General features: G+C 47.5%; 1 protein-coding gene across 3 annotated transcripts in view; it reads left to right on the top strand.

Moving 5' to 3' along the window:
* The window catches only part of Kiaa0513 (KIAA0513 ortholog), a 47,653-nt gene that overhangs the window by 14,828 nt on the left and 14,181 nt on the right, over positions 1–18,644 (top strand). For all 3 annotated transcript variants that reach the window (XM_040735899.1, XM_040735893.1, XM_040735898.1), the window contains exons 2-5: positions 12,444–12,882; positions 16,718–16,817; positions 17,511–17,584; positions 18,173–18,243. In XM_040735899.1, the coding sequence (XP_040591833.1) occupies positions 12,554–12,882; positions 16,718–16,817; positions 17,511–17,584; positions 18,173–18,243 (574 nt within the window). In that variant the 5' untranslated portion in view covers positions 12,444–12,553. The remainder of the gene's footprint in view (positions 1–12,443; positions 12,883–16,717; positions 16,818–17,510; positions 17,585–18,172; positions 18,244–18,644) is intronic.

Below are 18,644 nucleotides of genomic sequence, written 5' to 3'. Positions count from 1 at the left end.
AGATTAACAACAATAACAATATGATGAGCAGTTACACCGTACACTGTAATGTTATGGCCAACATATAGCCCTTTGACTTTGGGGCTATTGTTAAATAAAATAAAGGCTACTGAAACACAAGCACTGGCTACTAACACAGTGGAACTGATAATCTCTTAGGCAAGGTGGAGCAATATGTCAGAAGGTCCCATAATACTGTTCAGAACAACGCATGCTTTTAAACAGGAGTTTTATTTCTGAAACTTCTGTTTAATGTGTTCAGACTGCAGTTGACTGAGGTCCACAAGGACACCATAGATAAAGGGAGGCTTCTGTGTTTTCCTCCTTTCCCTCCCCTCTGCCATTCTTCAGACCCACAGTTGGGGCCTTACCAGGCTTCATTTTGCTTTTCCTGTCTTTGTACTTGCTTCCTTGCCCAAGAAGACAGAGAGGAAAAACAGTGGGATTCTCATCCATTCAGACTTTTCTAACTGAAAGGGGGTTTTCCTCCCGTTCAGGCTGAGGTACCTATACACAGGTCACCTGCTGCCGAGGAATGGACGGGGGACTAGGCCACTGGAGAGCAGAGACTAGAGACAAGGCTGCAGTGAAGCCTTGGGGATCTGGCTCATTGTCTGGAAGGCAAGCCACCTTATTCCTTTCCCTAAGCTAGTACTGAGTGGTAGCCCTCCTCCCCATGCTACTTCCAGGAATTGGGCTATATTTAGTTCAGGCTGGGAATGGCAAGAGCAGAAATGACAGTCTCCTGACACTCTGGTGGTACTTCATATATTGATCTCTTCTCTCACCTTTCAACAGAATTAGATTTTCAGAGGTATCAGTCTAAGTTTTCTGCAGGTATCAAGGCCACATCTGTGGTGAGGTGGGTGACCAGATACTTACTCAGAAGCACAGGGAGCCTAGAAGCCCCAGCCTATCAGGCATGGAACTGAGAACCCAGAATGAATAAAGAAAAGAGGAAGTTATTGCATGTCTGGCCATGAACCATGTGGTTTGTGTGTGGAAAGAGAAAAAGGGTGGATGATTGGGCAAGGATAAGTACAGTGCTACTGCTTGGGGGCTCTCCGCAGCTCCTTTGCTGAGACAGTTGGTTTTGTCTTCACAGAGTGAGCAGCCTTCTGGGCTAAGCTAGTGAGGGACACCAGATGAGCCTCCTCTATACCTGAGCACAGGCTGAGGATCTGTATCTGAAAGTCTAAAATTCCCAGCCTTTCAAAGTCTGAAGCCCTCAGCACCAATGCGATGATATAGTCAATCTCATGAGAGGGTTCAAGTCAAACACAGGCACACAAAAATACTGTACAAAATTACCTTTGGACTATGTGTATAAGGCACACTTGGAAAATTCACGTATTCCAAAGCATGCAGTATCTCAGATCAGCCACAGGCAGCCTGTATTAGACTTAGGTGGAGATGTGTGGAAAGAGTTCTGAGAATGGAATCTTGAATCCAAGGTGTTGGGTGTTTGCATGCAGATGGTCACCATGAGGGTGCCTCCTACAGCAAAGACCAATCTCACCCCATAAAGAAATTAGAGTCTAGCCAGCTAGAATGGAACACACCCATAAGCTAGCATTCCAGAAGATGAAGCAGGTGGTTTGCAGGCCAATCGGGGCTGCAGTGTGAGATTCTGTCTCAGCAACAACAATAAAAGTTCTCAGTGTTTGTATATGGTTGTGTTCTCTCATTATCCCCTTCTTCATCTTTTTTTTCTACTCAAAAAGCAAAACTAAAGTTGGGTGTGATGATACACATTTATATTCTCTGTGAGACAAGAGCATGGTCAGTTTGAGGCCAGCATGAGTTACCTACTGAGTTGTAGGCCCACCTTGACTACAAAGTGAAATCCTGCCTTCAAACAAACAAACAAAAAAACAGACGATCAAGAAACAACCAAAAACCAAGGACTGGAAGTGTAGCTCAGTTGGCAGAGTGCTCACCTAGCATGTTCAAAGCCCTGGATTCAGCTCCCAGCACCACATATACTGGGTATGGTGGAATACACCTGTAACACAACGCTCCAGAGCTGGAGACAGTAAGATCAAAAGTTCAGAGTCATCCTGGGCTGCATAGTGAGTTTAAGTCTGTCCTGGGCTACATGAAACCCTATCTAAAAGAAGTTTTTATTGCAAGGATGATTCTTTTTTTTTTTTTACGAGACAGGGTTTCTCTGTATTGTTTTGGAGGCTGTTGGTCCAGCCCGGCCTCGAACTCACAGAGATCTGCCTGCCTCTACCTCCCGAGTGCTGGGATTAAAGGCGTGCGCCACTACCGCCCATCTTGCAAGGATGATTCTTGATGGATTAAAAGCCCCTCTTAAGTACTGTGTTCAGTCCTCATAAGTGTAAACCCACCTACGTGTTGACATGTTGACCATGGCTGTCGGGGTTTTCCTCACTGTGGGTTTTCATGCTGAGGTCCCTTCAAACACCTCATATTCACAAGCTGCTGAGAGCTTCTAGCTCTTGAACTGGCCCCCATCATTCTCATTTGAGCCCTACAGCAACTTATTAAGGCAGCCAGGTTTCCCAAGGGCTGTGATCATCTTACTGTTCCCCTTTTCAATTTGGTCTCCTTTTCCGATGCCCCACTGTCATTATTGCTCTTATATTTCAGTGAAGTGCCCGAATTATTATGACAAAATTTATGTAATTTCATTACACATTTTGGTTATTTTTCCAACCTTGCTGTGTGCTTAGGTTATTGCCCTAGGATATACTGAACAGGCAGGTGTGATGACACAAGGGGGCCAGAGGATACCAGTGACCTGCAGAAGGCACCGATACAGAACACTGTCAGTTTGCAGTTTCTGTATGGGGAGGAGCAGGTTTCCAGCTAGCTAGGGGTTTAGCCAGAGAGAGAGGCAAGGTAGGAGAGGAAGTCAGCCTTGAAGGGGTAGGGTGCTGATGGAGGTTCAGAAGGGCTCAAGCACCCTCCTGAGGTTGTTTCTGAATACTGGCAGCATCTCTGCCTTTGTCCCTGGAGAGCTGCATGGGCAGCTTTAACCAAGATGACAGGTGTCCTGAGTAGGTGGAGATAGACACTAGTGGCCTTTCTGCAGAGGACTTCAGGCAGCCTGCCAGGGCTTCCTGCCTCCAGGATGGTAGTTTGATCTCTCTTCCCACAGGACACAGATGTCCTCTACACGTGCACAGCTTTGTGCTTGGCCCTCTCCTGGGCCAGCAGACAGCACTGAACCTGAAGAGAATGAACCATCATTCGCTCTCATCGTGACCTCCAGTGGGATTTCAGGGAAGGCACACTTTTATATCCTGTGGGAACCTGTCTCCATCTGGGGATGGCCCACTCTTTTCTCCATATCAAAAGACAGACACTGTTCATGTGTTTAGCCAAGTTTCCAAAAAAAGATAGTCAAGTCAATCCATTCCATCCAAATTGCATCCAGTTGTCTTAATTGTTGGTTTGTCCTGTTAAAAGAACTGCAGCTCAGCCAGTTGTAGTGGTGCATACCTTTCATCCAAGCACTGGGAGGCAGAGGCAAGTGGCCTCGTCTAGAGTGAGTTCCATAAAGAAACCCTGTCTTGAAAAACAAACAAAAAACCCCAAACAAACAAGCAAACAACAAAAAACTGTAGCTGGCCAAACTTGGTGACACACACTTTTAATCTGAGTTCAAGGCCTGCCTGGTCTACACATAAGCTCAGGCCACCTACAGATGCAGAGTGAGAGACCCTGTCCACAGAAGGACAGTGACTGACATTGAGTTGAAGCATGTGATTATTGTGGAAGCAGTGGAGTTGGCCGATGGTGAAGGTCATGGGAAACAGTGGGCTTGCCTGAGATAATTGAACCATTATCTCTGAGTGTATAGCTTGAGTTTTGAGTGGCACACAGAAGCCCAGAACTCAGACTTGGAGTTTGTTCATGTAATCATAATTCCTGTCCTCCCTTCATGGCCATGTGGGCTACTACACTCTTAGACCCTTCTGGATGTTGACTATGGGAATGCAGTTTGTTTGTTCTGGAGCCTTCTATGGTAGACAAATGAAGGAAAATGGAGGAAGGAACCTGTCTCTGCCCAGCATTGCCCCCAGCCTGTGGCACAAAGCCTAGCTCATCTAGACATGGGCAATGGTGCCAGTTACTATTGATGGAGAATATCACCTATTGTTTTCTCCCTCTGGAGTAGGGACCAACAGTCAGTTCTCTCTTTTTCCCATAGCCTTGGGAATATGTTAGCTATCTTTTTCTTCCCAGAGATGATAAATGTGGCACCCCTTTGTATGTAACATGATGAGGGCTGCAGCAGAGAAAAGCTAGGCTGAGTTTCACAGAGATATCTCAGAGGGAAACAACAGGAGCTCCTCCTAGTTAAAGCCTTCCACTTGACTTTCCTGGCAAAAAGACTCTGTGCTTAGGGCCATAGTGGTCAGTGGGCCTTACATTGCTGGAACCCTACTAGTCTAGTCCCTCCTACCCAACCCCTCACAGATGGGAGGGCTGTGTTCCTGTCTCCAAATAGCTGTCCCCAACCATGAATTCCCTCCATTTCCTCTCCAATGTTCCTGTGATATGATCTAGGCCTGTGGCAGCTCAGCATGGTTTAATTTCAATGTCTTTGTATCCTGGGCAGATTCTCAGATGCTCTCTGCTGTCTCTTTTCATCTTTTATTTTTTGAGATTTATTTATTTATGTACTTCATGTATATGGGTGTTTTGTCCACATGTACATTTGTATATGTAAATATATGAACTTAGGGGTGAGGTTAATAGTGTGAGCAGATAGCCAATAGCTAGGGCCATAGCTACGCACAGTATTGCCACAGAAAGGGAAGCTGATCACTGCTTCCAAGGTGCAGAACTGCAGTGTTCTCAGCATTCTAATTAACACAAGCACAAACAACATTGTTACCTGACTTAGATCAGACAGTTGACGGTGCATCTCAAGATCATTCTAGCTTATGTAGTTGCTGCCCTGACACATAGATTCATAGTAAGTAAGCCATCACCCTTTGAGTACCTTTCAGTGTGGTATTTCTTCATGGGAAGGCACAGGTCCTGGCTGCTCCATCCTTGCAGCTGACCACATGGGTGTATTCAGTTCGCAAGGACTCTATCAGCATGTGGTTAGGGTTTATATGTTTTACTTAAGAAAAGGAGGGGCTACTCTTGTCACCACACAGTGATAACCACATCATGATGGGTCTGTGGTGATGGGAACAGTAAAGGACACATTTGTGTCATAGGTTCTTTGTATAAGAATGAGATATGGGCTGGGCAGTGGTGGCACACACCTTTAATCCCAGCACTCGGGAGACAGAGGCAGGTAGATTTCTGTGAGTTTGAGGCCAGTCTGGTTTGCAAGAGCTAGTTCCAGGACAGGCTCCAAAGTCACAAAGAAACCGTGTCTCTGGAAAAAAACAAAACAAAAAAAAAGGTGAGATATGGTGTCCATCAAGCACTTAATTAGTGTCAGGTCACTTTTTTGTCCTATCATGAGTTTGTTACCTATGTTCTAACCCTGATGTGCTGTTTCCAGTACACTCAGACCATCAACTACCCTTCCTAGCTCTTGCCACCCCTCCTCCCTTGTGCTTACAGCGTCCTGGGTGTGACTTCTTCCTAGATTCTGCCCAAACCCCCTACAGGTCGCATCCTACTCGTGCTCCTCCTCCCTTGCCTGAAATGAAGAGGCACTGTGTGTGTGACCCACCAGTGGCCAGCTCTGGCCTGCTGGACAGCTGTGGTCACAGTTCCGTGCCAACCTTAACTGACCCCTGATGACAGCTCCAGCTGCTCTACGCCCTAGACCTGCCTGCTCCCCCTCTCCTCAAATGTCTTTAGCTCTTGTGTTGGTCCTACCCCGGGTGGTCCTGTAAGTGCTTCTGGTTCATGACCCTCACCTACTTCTAGATCTTCACTGGAGCTACAACCATTTTCACCTCTAGCCTGGTACTCAGGGACCAAGCTGTGCTGTGGTGGGTGGCATGCCAGTCTTCAGTTCAAATCCAGGACCCTGAATGAAGACCCAAAACTGTCTTACCCCACATAACCAGTGTTATGTTGCAATCCCTCTCACAAGGCTACTTCTTAGCAATCCCAAACATAGTCTTTAGTTTTCAGTGTAGACCAAGACTATGGCATAGTTGCTCACAGTTGTGGTAGAACTTGGTAACCCTGTTTCAGGCCCAACTTTGAGTCGTGTCACTGCCTGGATGTTGTTCCCTCTCTGTCTCCCTTTATCACAAAGTGACCTAAGCCTGTGGATGTTATCCATGGTCTCCCCTGAGAATCTTTTGTCATGGCGTGCTCCTGGCCTCTCCTCAGTCACCCTTCCCTACCTAAGCCCTTTGGCACTTTTTGGTGACAACCTCTTTGTTCCACAGTCCCGTTAGATTACTGGGTTGTCCCCATGCTAGCAGTGTGCCTTTGGAAGCTGCGTCTGAGGTGGAGGTGCTGGGAGTTGCTTTCTGTACACTCCTCCACATAGGAATGTCCCCTGCAGATGTGTAAGGTGTCGTTGATGACTGGGGACATAGCCAAACTTCCACTTTCACAGCCTCATGGCAGCTCCTTCCCTGGCAACTGCAACACCACTCCTGTTTTGGCTACACCTTACTGTGCTGGCACTGGAAACCCTCTTAGAACTCCAGTATGAGACATCTGGTACTTAATGGGAAGCTTACAAAATGCCATGCATGTCTTCACCTAGCACCAGTCTCCAGCCAGCCAGATCCCCATTCCAAAGGCACAGGATTGGATGCCTGCTGCTTTCTAGACTCATTTCAAGGAACATTTAGTCTCTGCCTTGTTAGAGACTTTGTCATTGAGACAATCAGTGTCTTTTCATGGGAAGGAGAGGCGGGGGGCTCAACAGGTGCTTAAAGAAAGTGACAGTGGGTACATCTGGTTGTACAAAATGAGTCTCACAGCACAGCATGTGTTGCCTTGGCTTTGCTACCAAGAAGCTCAACTCATCCCATCACCTAAGGGCAATAATGGGTTATGTGATTCTACAAGTCTGTAAATTGCCCTTGAGCCATATTAACTGGATATAAATCTGTAAATCTGTGCACCTTGCTATCTAAAAGGACATTGGCAACCCTCTCTATGACTTAACATACTTCCATTCATTGGAACAACTACTATTTTCCAGTCCAGCCAGCTGCCACTTCCCTCCTCAACTTGCCATAAGTCCCTTCCTGGTTACACAATCACTTACCCTCAGTGAGGAGCACATTTGTTGGTCAGAAGCTTTGGGATTGAACTCATCAACTTGGCAGAGTTGAGGGTCCTCTTTTGGTCTCAGGGTAGGTGGTCTGCTTTCAAAGTTCTTGGGTGGCTGACACCTGGTTGGGGTAGTAGGCACCCAGGCTTTGTTGGGGACTTTGTTGGGCACTGTGTCACAGCCTTATTGGGTTCTTGTTAGCTTAGGAAGGATATGAGGGAGGCTACAGGAGTGTATGTTCATAAAACACGGGCAGTCGCAGAAGGCACTGTTAGCAGCAGGGTGCGTGTGTGAGTGTGGGCTGGGGTCCTGGAGCCTTGGATCCCTTGTGCTTTCCTCCACTGTGCTTGCAGTGATGTGCTTCTGTACAGGGCATCTCAACTATTTCCTGTCACTGTGATAAAATGCTGACCAAGGCAACCCAAGAGGGAAAGGACTCGCTGTAGTTCATGGTTCCAGGTGCCGGTCCATCACAGTGGGGAAACCAAGGCAACAAGAACTTGAGGCACCTAACAGACAGAAATAAATGCTGGTGCTTAGCTCACTGTCTTCTTTTTATTCAGTTGGGACCTCAGCCTGAGGAATGGTGCCATCTACTGAGGGAGGCCCTTCTTGTTTCTTTTCACCTATAAGAAAATCCCTCACAGATCTTACCAAAGGCTAACCTATTCCAGACAATATGTCACAGGTGTATCAGAGGCTTACGTCATGGGTGATTCTATGTCCTGTGAAATTGACAATATGAACCATCACACTAGATGACGAGGTTGAGATCTGTGAAGAAAGGGAGATATTGGACTCTCCGGTTTCTGTCCCAGAGACCAGAATTCTAAGCCAGATCAGCATATTCAATTCCCAACTAAGCACCATCTAGGGTACCAGAAAACTGTTCAGACAGGGACACTGGTGTATTTGCAGCTGTCATGAGAGAAACAGCTACTAGCTGGAGGCAGAATATTCAGTTGTCTTCCAGTGTTTGAAAAAGACAGGTGCAGAGTGCACTACCAGGCTCGAAGAAACACACAGAGGGAGAATTACCTTCCTGCCTCCAACTCCACTGCAGCGTGTTTGAGGAAGGGACTGAAGAAGTCTTCAAGTCTCTGGAGCTTGAGTGGCCAACAGAAGGAAGCAGCTTTAACAAGCCATTACAGAAGCCTGTGAGATCCCAGACCAAGTGGGAAAGGGATCTGTGACAGCCAGCCAGGCCCCAACTTTCACACTGTCTTCAGGTCTCTGGTAGTTCCCCCCCCCCCCGCACCCCAAGGCTACAAGAAACACCTAGATGTCTATACCTGACAGGTACTTCTGTCCTAACAACATTTGTCTTCCTTATTGCTGCTGGAACAAATGACTGTGTGCTTAGTGGCTTTAAACAGCTCACATTTACTGCTTTACTACTGTGGAGTTCTCATTTGGCTCACTGGGATAGTCAAGGTGCTGGCAAGATTCCTTCTCAAGGCTGCAGGGAAAGTGTTTTCCTGCTTCTCCAGTTTCTCGTGGCATCTGCCCACATTCCTTGGCTTTCTTTATCATCAAACCTAGCAACCTAGTGTCATCATCTCCTTTTCTGACAATGACCCCCCCCCCATTTCTAAGGCTTCTGGTGATGTCATCAGGCTACCTTCATAACCCAGGACCATGATGCAGTCTTGCCAGACCTCTCCTATCCCCTATTCTTGGCAGTTTTAGGACAAGATATAAAGCAGATACATGCAAGTATGGTGCTGTGTGTCCTGTTCAGGCAAGGGCTGGGCTACAGGGAGACCAGAACATGCTTGTACACAAATGTGCAGTGCATGCACACATACCCTTTTTGTTCAAAGTTACCTTCTAGGGAAGTCCCAGGTAGTGTGTTGGGAAAATCAAAGTTTGAGCAAAGCTCAGAGGATGTGGCTAAGTGCAATAGCAGGCAGTCTTATCATAGTTCCTCCTGAAGCTGAGGCAAAGGTAGGGCAGGGAGGAACCAAGGGAGGAAGTTAGGGTGCCTTCCTTACTCTCAGACTTCCTATGGCCCACTCAGGCCTTCTGTAGCCAGAAAGCTTCCCTGGTCTGTTTTTCCCATGAGCAGCTGCCCAGCAACTGCCAGGGCCTCCTAGGCCATGGTCACCTTAGGATATGTGCATAGTACTGGCTTCTGGGGACCAGGTCTCCTTCCCAGACCAAGCAGCACTGTTTAGGGCATTACCTAAGAACATCTCAGTAGTACTATATGTGTGTGTATGTACATATGTGTGTGTGCGTGGAGTCAGAGGTCAATGTCAGATGTCTTCCTCATTTGTTCTATGCCAGGTCCAAAGGGAACTGGATTTCCCCAAATTCTGGAGGTTAGACAAAAGACAGCATTTCTCAGGGATTTGTGAAGCTGGTTCCCCTCTGCCAAAAGGGTCATTTCCCTATCACTAGCAGAGGGATAAATGACTGTGATATCTAATAGCATACCATGCTGGCCTCCAGAATCCCTCAGTGTCACAGAGAAGTACCTGTTACACATTTCAGAGTTCATGCTAGCTCTTCTCACTTTCTTCCCTACCTTAAACTTTCCTTACTCACAGTCTGCCCTCCCCAGCTACTCATTCTCTTTGTAACCCTATTATTTTGGCTATGCCCTCCCTCCCTCTCTTTGTCTTCATCTCTCACCCCTGCTCCCCCTCTCACTCTCTATCACTCTGCTCTGCTCCTGCTTCTCTCCTGGACAGGTCCAGTCTGCTGCCCATGTCAGTCTACTACTTTGTCTCTGTTCTGGACTCTTCCATATGTCTATAGCTGTCTTCCTGCTCACATCCACAATAAAAACCTTCCCCTTAACCATACCATGAAGCAGTCATAGCATCAGTTTATACATCCTGCATCTTATTTTTTGAAGTAGGCTCTCTGACTGAGCCTGAAGCTTGCAGATTGGACTAGGCTAGCTGGCCGGCCAGTGAACTGCAGGGTTCCTCCTGTCTCGCCTCCTCAGTGTTGAGATTCCAGGTGCTCATTGTTGCCATGGCCTGTTTGTGTTAACACGGGTGCAGGGGGTCAAACTCAGGGCCTTGTGCTGGTGTGGCTAGCACTTACCAACTAAGCTGTCTGTTTTCCTCTCCCTGGCTCTTGTACTGAGTGAGCACGCACAAGCAGACGCCCTTGTTCTTGCTCCTGACTGCGCCTCCAGCTCCTCGCACAGTGGTTGATTTACAGTCCCATCAGTGAGTTTTGTGGCATGAAAGAATCTCAGCCAAGTGTGGAAGTCACCGTTACGTAGCAGCACCTTGAGCATGAACCAAAAAGTGCAAGGAGACAGGTAGCTTTCCCAGAAGCCTGAGGACGTCTGCACTGTGGAGCAGAGTCCTGAGACTGAGAGCCAGTGTCTTAGACTGGGCACTACCAGGGCCTTTTGGAGACTCCTCCAATAGATTGAGGTGCACGCCACAGATTTAGGGCTTGCAAAGTGCTTTCAAATGAACTTAAATTCATGGACACTATTGAACAATTGGAAGATTTCACACAGCAGATTTCAGCATGCCTTAAAAACTCTAGAAACTCTGATAGCACTAGACCTATGCTCCTTAATGGGACAGAGACAGTGTCAGTTCTATGAGCTCAGGTTCATACTAACCTTCCCCTGAGGTTAGTATGAAAGCTACAGTGACTAACACTTTGTCTCACATGGAAGCCTATAGCCGTGTTGCCTTCCTGAGGAGCAAAGTGGGAGCTGATGTCCAAGCCTTGATGACACACACCACCTTACCAGGGCATCCTGGCTCTGTATGTAGGCTCTGTGAGGGATGGCCCTTTGACATCTAACATAGTCTTGCTGTCTCACATAGGGAGACCTTCCCAGAAAACAGGGCCACAGGCAGCAGATGTTACTAGGAGAGGGGATCCCAGTGCCCCTCTTTATGCCATTCTCTCTGAGCTGCCACTCACTGCTATCTGATCTTGCGAGCCTTTGCTACTGTCTTGGCTTAGACAGGATATCAGCCAAGGCTTGTGAGTCTCCTGCACACTGAAGCAGGCTTTATGGGCTCTACTGCACGTGTACCACTGTCCTTGTGCATGTGTGCATGAGGATGCTGGCCAGAGCCAGCTGTTCCATCTTTCTGACTCAGAGAATCTAAAAATATCTTGGGCTGGGTGTTTGGAGGGAATCTATCATCAACCTGTGAATGCTAAGCTTTCAAGAGTCAGCATGTGTGGGCTTGAACTGCATTTCCCCCAGAAGATGCAATCATCTCAGCAGTACAGATGACAGCCCTGCCCCCACCCCTGTAGCCTCCTAGGTATCTTGTCTGATAGGCCTGAGGCTAAGCATAGCTGTCCTTGCTGTTGGGCTGCTGCCCCTCAGTACTGGTAGGAAGGGTTTCCAGGATAGCAAATGCATCCTGAGCCAGTGCAAGAAACAAGGTTCTCATGCTGTCTCAGCTCCATGAGTATGTCCCCAGTGAGGTGTGCTCATTCGTGCACCAGACGCCCAGTGAGAGTCTGCATTGGCTCATACATGAGTCCAAATGAAAGGCTAGTGTCAAGCCAGCAGGGGCCGTAATTGATTTTGAATTGCTGTGGAGAGAAGCCTCTCAGAAGATGGGCACGTGAGCCTGGCCTTGAGGGTGAACGGGATTGTGCAGTATGAATAGAGAGAAAGAGAGAGAGAAAGAAGGCAAAAGAAAAGGGAGAGGATGAGGAATAACTCCAGGCATCATGATCAGAGCACAGGAGGTGACTTTCCATCGATATTCAGGCAGCTGCAGTGCAGGAAGAACATGGTAGAACCACAAAGTGACTGAGAAGCAGTGAGAGGCCTGGATGGGCTCTGAGTCTGGAGGGAAGACTGAAGAGAAAGGGACTGTGAAGGTGAAGGGGCTGCTGCTTACCACTTTCACAGCTACTCAGGACAGTGAGCCAGCAGGAATATTGTACCTGGTTGATGTATGCTGCCAGTGAAAATGGGTGTCATTATGCTCTGGAGATGGCTCTGGTTTGGTTGACTGGAGAATGTGAAGATGTAGCCAGCTACTTAGCTGGGAGGGATCCTGACACTGGTGTCCCTGGGTTCCTTCAGTTAGCAAGCACCCATGGCATGCTACCACATGACAACAAAGTGGACATGGGAAACAGACAATGGCTGGTGGCATCCCAGATTCTGTAGGTACAGAGATGATCATCAGTGCAGGAAAAATGTGACTCATGCTTTTCTCAGGCTGATTTGTGATCAGTGACTTTCCTTAGGGAACTGACCTCCCCATAGTGACAGTGTTTATGTGTGCTTCCATTCCAGATGCCATAGGGCCTCTGAGCTGCTAAAGAGGCTCCCAATACACTTGTACGAGCTTGCAGCTTCAGGAAACTTCTCAGGCTGTGTCCATCCTGTTGGGCAGCCCAGCCACCATGGAGGCCCCAGAAGTCCCTGTGGGCTCCCTGATTGACTTTGGGACTGAACCACCTACCTCCTCTCCCCTGGAGGCAGCACCTTCAACACTCCAGGACCCAGATGGCTCCCTGGGTGATGGTGCATCTGAGAGTGAAACCACCGAGTCTGCAGACAGCGAGAATGACATGGGCGAGTCACCCTCACACCCATCCTGGGACCAAGACCGCCGCTCTTCCTCCAATGAGTCCTTCTCCTCCAATCAGAGTGCTGATTCAGCCCCAGATGAGGAGACCCTGGCACTTCGAGAGTTCATGCGCAGCTACGTAGAAAAGATCTTCTCCGGAGGGTAGGTCTCTGAGGGATGGAGGGTAGGTCTCTGAGAGATGGAGGGTAGGTCTCTGAGGGATGGAGGGTAGGTCTCTGAGGGATGGAGGGTAGGTCTCTGAGGGATGGAGGGTAGGTCTCTGAGGGATGAAGGGTAGGCCTCTGAGGGATGGAGGGTAGGTCTCTGAGGGATGGAGGGTAGGTCTCTGAGGGATGGAGGTAGATCTTCTTTGGGATGGGTATTAAATCTTTGGGTAGGCCTTCTAAAGACACTAGCCTGCTGCCAGGTCCCAGGGACCTGAGTCCTACTGTAGGCCACTGTGGTGCTTGGCCATCCTAGGCTGCCTATAGAGTCACATCAGGAGGTTTTCTTTTTTAAATTATCTATTTATTTTTATTAAACATGCATTGGTGTTTTGCCTGTGTGTATGTCTGTGTAAGGCTGTCAGGTCCTCTGGAACTGTAGTTACAGACAGTTGTGAGCCACTATGTGGTTGTTGAGGATTGAACTCAGATCCTTTGAAAGAACAGTCATTGCTCTTAACCACTGATCCATCTCTCCAGCCCCCATCAGGAGGTTTTAAAGGGTTCCAAGTCCTGGGGGTTGGAGATTTAACTCAGTGATAGAATGTTTGCCTCACAAACACATGGTACTGGGTTCAGTCCTCAGCTCTTGGGGGTGGGGAGATAAAGATTTCCCAGATAAAGACTCCACCTCATACCAACTAATACCTGTTCCCTGGAGCAGCATGTCATGCACCTACAGTCTATCTGGGGCTGTCTGGGGCCATCTGGGAGCAGCACATTGACAACTCTTAGTTGGGAAGCCAGCACCAAAGGTGGCCAACAGAGGGAATGATCCTCAGCCTGGCCAGACCCTGTTCCCTATGTATTCTGGTCAGCGCTGGAACAGAGACTCAGCGTAGCCAATTCATCTATTTCCCCTTAATTTTCTCACTTCATTTCATGAGTGGCTTTGTGTAGGCCTCATGGGGACCAAGGAAGCAGACAAGAGACTGTCTACCATGGTATCTTCAGTAACCTGCATGGTACAGACTGTACCCTTATTGTCATAGAGGCAGAGGATGCTGTAGAGAAACAAATGATAAGCTCTGTTATCTGTTAACATATATCACTTCAGAATTTTCTCCATGTATTCTTTTTTCAAAATGGTATTGAGGATTGTCTTCATTACTTTTCTATTGTTGAGAAGAGACACCATAACCGAGGCAATTATTAAATAAAGCATTTATTTAGGACTTACAGTTTCAGGATGAATCCAGGACTATCATTGTGGGGAGCATGGCAGCAGACATGGCATGATACTAGATCAGTAGCTGAGCATGTGTATCTTTTTTTTTTTTTTTTTGGTTTTTACGAGACAGGGTTTCTCTGTATTGTTTTGGAGGCTATCGGTCCAGCCCGGCCTCGAACTCACAGAGATCCACCTGCCTCTGCCTCCCGAGTGCTGGGATTAAAGGCGTGTGCCACCACCACCCAGTGAGCATGTGTATCTTAACCCATAAGTACAAAGCAGAGAAAAATAACTGGGACTAATGAGGGCTTTTGAACCTACATCACCTCCTACATCAAGGCCATGCCTCTTAATTCTCCCCCAAACAATTCCATCAACTAGGGACTAAATATTTAAATATATTAGCCTATGGGCCCATTCTCATTCAAACCACCACAGGGATATACTGTCCAGGCCTCATACATGCTAGGCAAGTGCCTTACTACTGAGCTATTCCCACAGCCCCTCTGCATCCTTATATGTGTATGCATATACTGTGTGTGTGTGTGTGTGTGTGTGTGTGTGTGTGTGTGTGTTTATGTATCTGTATCTGGGTCTGGTATGTGTAGTTATGCCTGTGTGTACCTGTGAGTGTGCAGAGACCAGAAGTTGATGTTGGATGTCTTTTTTAGTAACTCTTCGCCTTTTTTGAAAGAGGGTTTTTCTGAACCTAAGACTCCTTGGTTTGGCTAGTCTGGCTGGCCACTAAGCCCTCAAGATGCTCCTGTCCCTGTCCCTAGCACTGGAGCTACCAATACATGCTCCAGCTTTTATGTAGGTGCTGGGATCTAAACTCAAGTTCTCTGCTTACCAACAGTGCCACTTCTACAGCTCTGCTCTCCTCATTTTAAACTCCGGTCTCTGCAGGGTTGCTACCTCCCCTCCGCACCCCTAGCTGCACTGACACCTGTCTTACTTTGGCCTCCCAGCCACTGGGCATGTCCAGAGAAGCTTCTCCAGCTGTCTCAGAGCCTAGATGGTCAGGAAGCTGCATTTATTGCTGTAATTAAATTCAGAGTGATAATGGCAACAAAATCTGGTCACCCAGCTTCCTGGTGGAGTCTACAGGCAGCTGATTCCTAAGCAACAGTTTCCTCGGAGTCTCTTCCTGGAATCTCTCTGTGGCCTTTTTATTGTGGTTCTTTTTTAGTTAATGAGAGTCAGGGGGTCTGCCAGGTGTGGTGGTGCACACCTTTAATCCCGGCACTTGGGACACAGAAGCAGGCAGATCTCTGTGAGTTTGAGGCCAGCCTGGTGTACAGAGTGAGTTCCAAGATAGCCAGGGCTATTACACTGAGACACCCTGTCACGAAAAGCCAAATAAATAGATAGATGGATGGATGGATGGATGGATAGATGGATAGATAAATAAATAAATAAATAAAAGAGTTAGAGGGTCAGTGCACATGCTACAACATGTGTGTGGAAGTCAGAGAATAACTTTCAGGATTCAGTTCTCATAGTCTACCTTGATGAGGCAGGGTCTCTCTTGTTATGCTGCTGATTGGCTCACTATAGACTAGCTGGCCCATGAGGTCCAGGTTTTTACATGGGTTCCAGTAATCAAACTCAAGTCTTTGTGCCTGCACAGTAGTGCCTTTACCCACTGAGTCACCTTCTGGCCCTCTAGCATGATTCTTGAAGGATCAGAGTAGAGGCACCAGCAGCAGAGGCCTGGGAAGCAGGTGCTTGGGGTTAGAATATGGCCTGATCAGGGGATCTCTGGGTGGGCACTCTAGCTCTGCCTATCCATGTCACTATTAAGTGGTACCTCAGCCAGGACAGGGAGGTAGGTGCCAGCCCAGAATCCAGGGCTCCCAGGTATAGTCACTGATGTGTTAGCAGCTACAGCAGCTTGTCAGAACTTACGTTCTTTATGGACCAGCCACTTCCGTATCTCCTGAGTTGGTGGAAACACAGAGCTTCGAGCATTGTAGCTCCCTTGGGTGTGCGCCTGGATTCTATCAAGCCTATCTTGTGGGGACAGTCTGCCCACGTCTATAGTCTTAGGGAGCATGGTTTATGGTGTGATGGTTCATTTTCATTAAAAGCAATACTAATGTTTACCTCTTGGTCTGTGACTGGGGCTCATCTGGCAAGGTGCTTGCCCGGTGTGCATGAAGCCCTGATTTAATCCCAAGCAATGCATAAACCAACATGGTGGCATATACTTGTGATTCCAGCACATGGGAGATAGAGGCAGGAGGATGAGAATGTCAAGGTCATCATTGACCACATAGGAAGTTTGAGACAAGACTCATATAGAGACTCTTATCTAAAATATATGCAATATATTTTATATATTTATAATATTTTAGACATTATGTTTTATATTATAATTAATATAGTAATATAATAGAGCAATTGATGTTCACATTATTACATATATTAACATTTATACATATATATTAATATTTATACATGATATTTTATATGACTCATAGCATTATTTTTGTCTGGTGACAAATCCATAAGTACAAATTATGTAAGCTGGCCAATCCCCAGCCTTCTGCTTCGTTTTCTTCTTTGAATTTGAGGAAAATGTTTGGGTGTTCATTCACAGGGAGGACTTGGACCAGGAGGAGAAAGCCAAGTTTGGAGAGCACTGCAGTGGCGAAGATGGGAAAGGCCGTGAATGGTTCGCACGGTTTGTGAGCGCACAGGTGAGCACAGGGTGGGCAGAAAGCATCAGCAGCCAGGCCAGTGCCACTGTGGCGAAGAGGGTGGGGGACACAGGCCAGTAGAATGAAGTCAACGGCAGCTGGGGCAGGATGTAAAGGCCTACCCCAACTGGAAGCTCTTCTTTGGAAGGAGTAAGGACTATGACAAGCTTGGATAGTCTCCCAAAATTCCTTTTTCAGAGGCAGGCATGTGGGGCTCTGTCCATGCATACTTTTATTAAATAACCCATAGTATTCAAATTTTACAAAAGATGACATTTCAAGGTTGTGAAAGACAGGTTAACCCAAATGTGTTGAGAAAACTTCAGAAGAATCACATCTTGCATATTCCCATTATAGGGATGTATTCTTCACAGAGAAGTTAGAAAATGCTGGGGAAAGTAATTAACTAACCCAGGAATAGCCAGTTGTCATTTGGGGTTTTGTCACTCCATACTTCTCCCCATGGAGAAAATTTACAAAATTCTGAGAGGACAGTGCAGGAGAGCACCTCTGGGCTCCAGTGCAGAGGGCGCTGGGAAGTGCTTGTGTCCTGCCCAGAGTCCTGGCAGAAGGGAAGCAGCCTTTGTGGCCCATCCGAGAAGCATGGAGACATGTAGAGTGGCAAGCCCCCAGCCTTGCTGAACTGCTGCATGTCACCAGGTCCTGCTGATTTGCCTGGTTCTTTCTGCACAGCGCTGCAAGTCCAAGTGTGTATCAGAGCCAACCTTCTACCGCCTGGTGCAGTCCTTCGCAGTGGTGCTGTTTGAGTGAGTGACTTCCTCCCCAAAGCCTCCTGCAGTGTCCTTCCTGCCTTTCCCACCCATAATGAGCCAGCTACGAGTGTAGCCACACCAGCTGTCACCTACTCTTGCTTAGAATTTGTGACCAGCGTCTTCTGGGAGCAGAGGAGTGGACTCCCTCCTGTTCTGACGGGAGATGAGGTTGTTCACAGGGCAGCATCTGTAACTGCACTAGTATAACTTCCTCTTTTTTAAACCTTTCTCTCCATTTGTTTGCTAAGTTGCATGGCTGTGTGAATATCCCATTAGTATTTGGTTGGGATCTTTAGCACACTGCAGTACAGTCAGAATGGTCCTTTGCATTTGTAGAATGCCACTCTTGTATGCAGTAGTTTGCTTTGATTTTCAACAAGTGACATAAAAGGCATAAGTATTTATCTGCTGTGGTTCACAAGTGCTACCCCTGTACCAGGAGGGTAGGGACAGCAGATCAAGTTCCAGGGCTACACAGAGAAACCCTATCTCAAAACAAACAACAACAAATAAATAAAACAAAACTGGCAGGTGGGATCCAAGTAGTAGGGCTCTAACTAGTCAACTTTGCTCCCATCCCAGGTGCCACCAGATGGATGACTTTGGGCCTGCCAAGAACCTCATGACCATGTGCTTCACCTACTACCATCTGGGTAAGCCTGAGCAACGCAACCACCCTGGAATGGAGTTGTGTGCTGGTAACACAACATGAAGGGATGCTTCCTTTATTACCAGCAGATGCTACAGGGCTTCCAGAGACAGGACAGGCAGACATGAGACTCCTAACATGGAAAGAGACATGGACTGCACTTGGGGTCGGGGCTGGCTGTCTATGCAGGGAAGAAAATGACAGGAGGCAGGAGGGTCTGTTTTTCTCTCCAGCAAAGCAGGATTCAGAACTGGCCATCTAAGGGAGCAGCCTAGGATTATATATTCTAGGAAGAGTCCAGAGTGGCTGGGGATGATCAAACAAAAGATGCAGAGCTAGGAAGTCTCTTTTGGCTCATTGTGTTGAATCGCCCAGTGTGCAGGAACTGCAAGGTCTCTTGTGCTG

The sequence above is a fragment of the Mesocricetus auratus genome, unplaced genomic scaffold, assembly GCF_017639785.1.
Source record: "Mesocricetus auratus isolate SY011 unplaced genomic scaffold, BCM_Maur_2.0 Super-Scaffold_6723, whole genome shotgun sequence".
NCBI classification, from domain to species: Eukaryota; Metazoa; Chordata; class Mammalia; order Rodentia; family Cricetidae; genus Mesocricetus; species Mesocricetus auratus.
The sequence above is the reverse complement of the archived record's forward strand: the minus strand, read 5'-3'. Positions and strand labels throughout refer to the sequence as shown.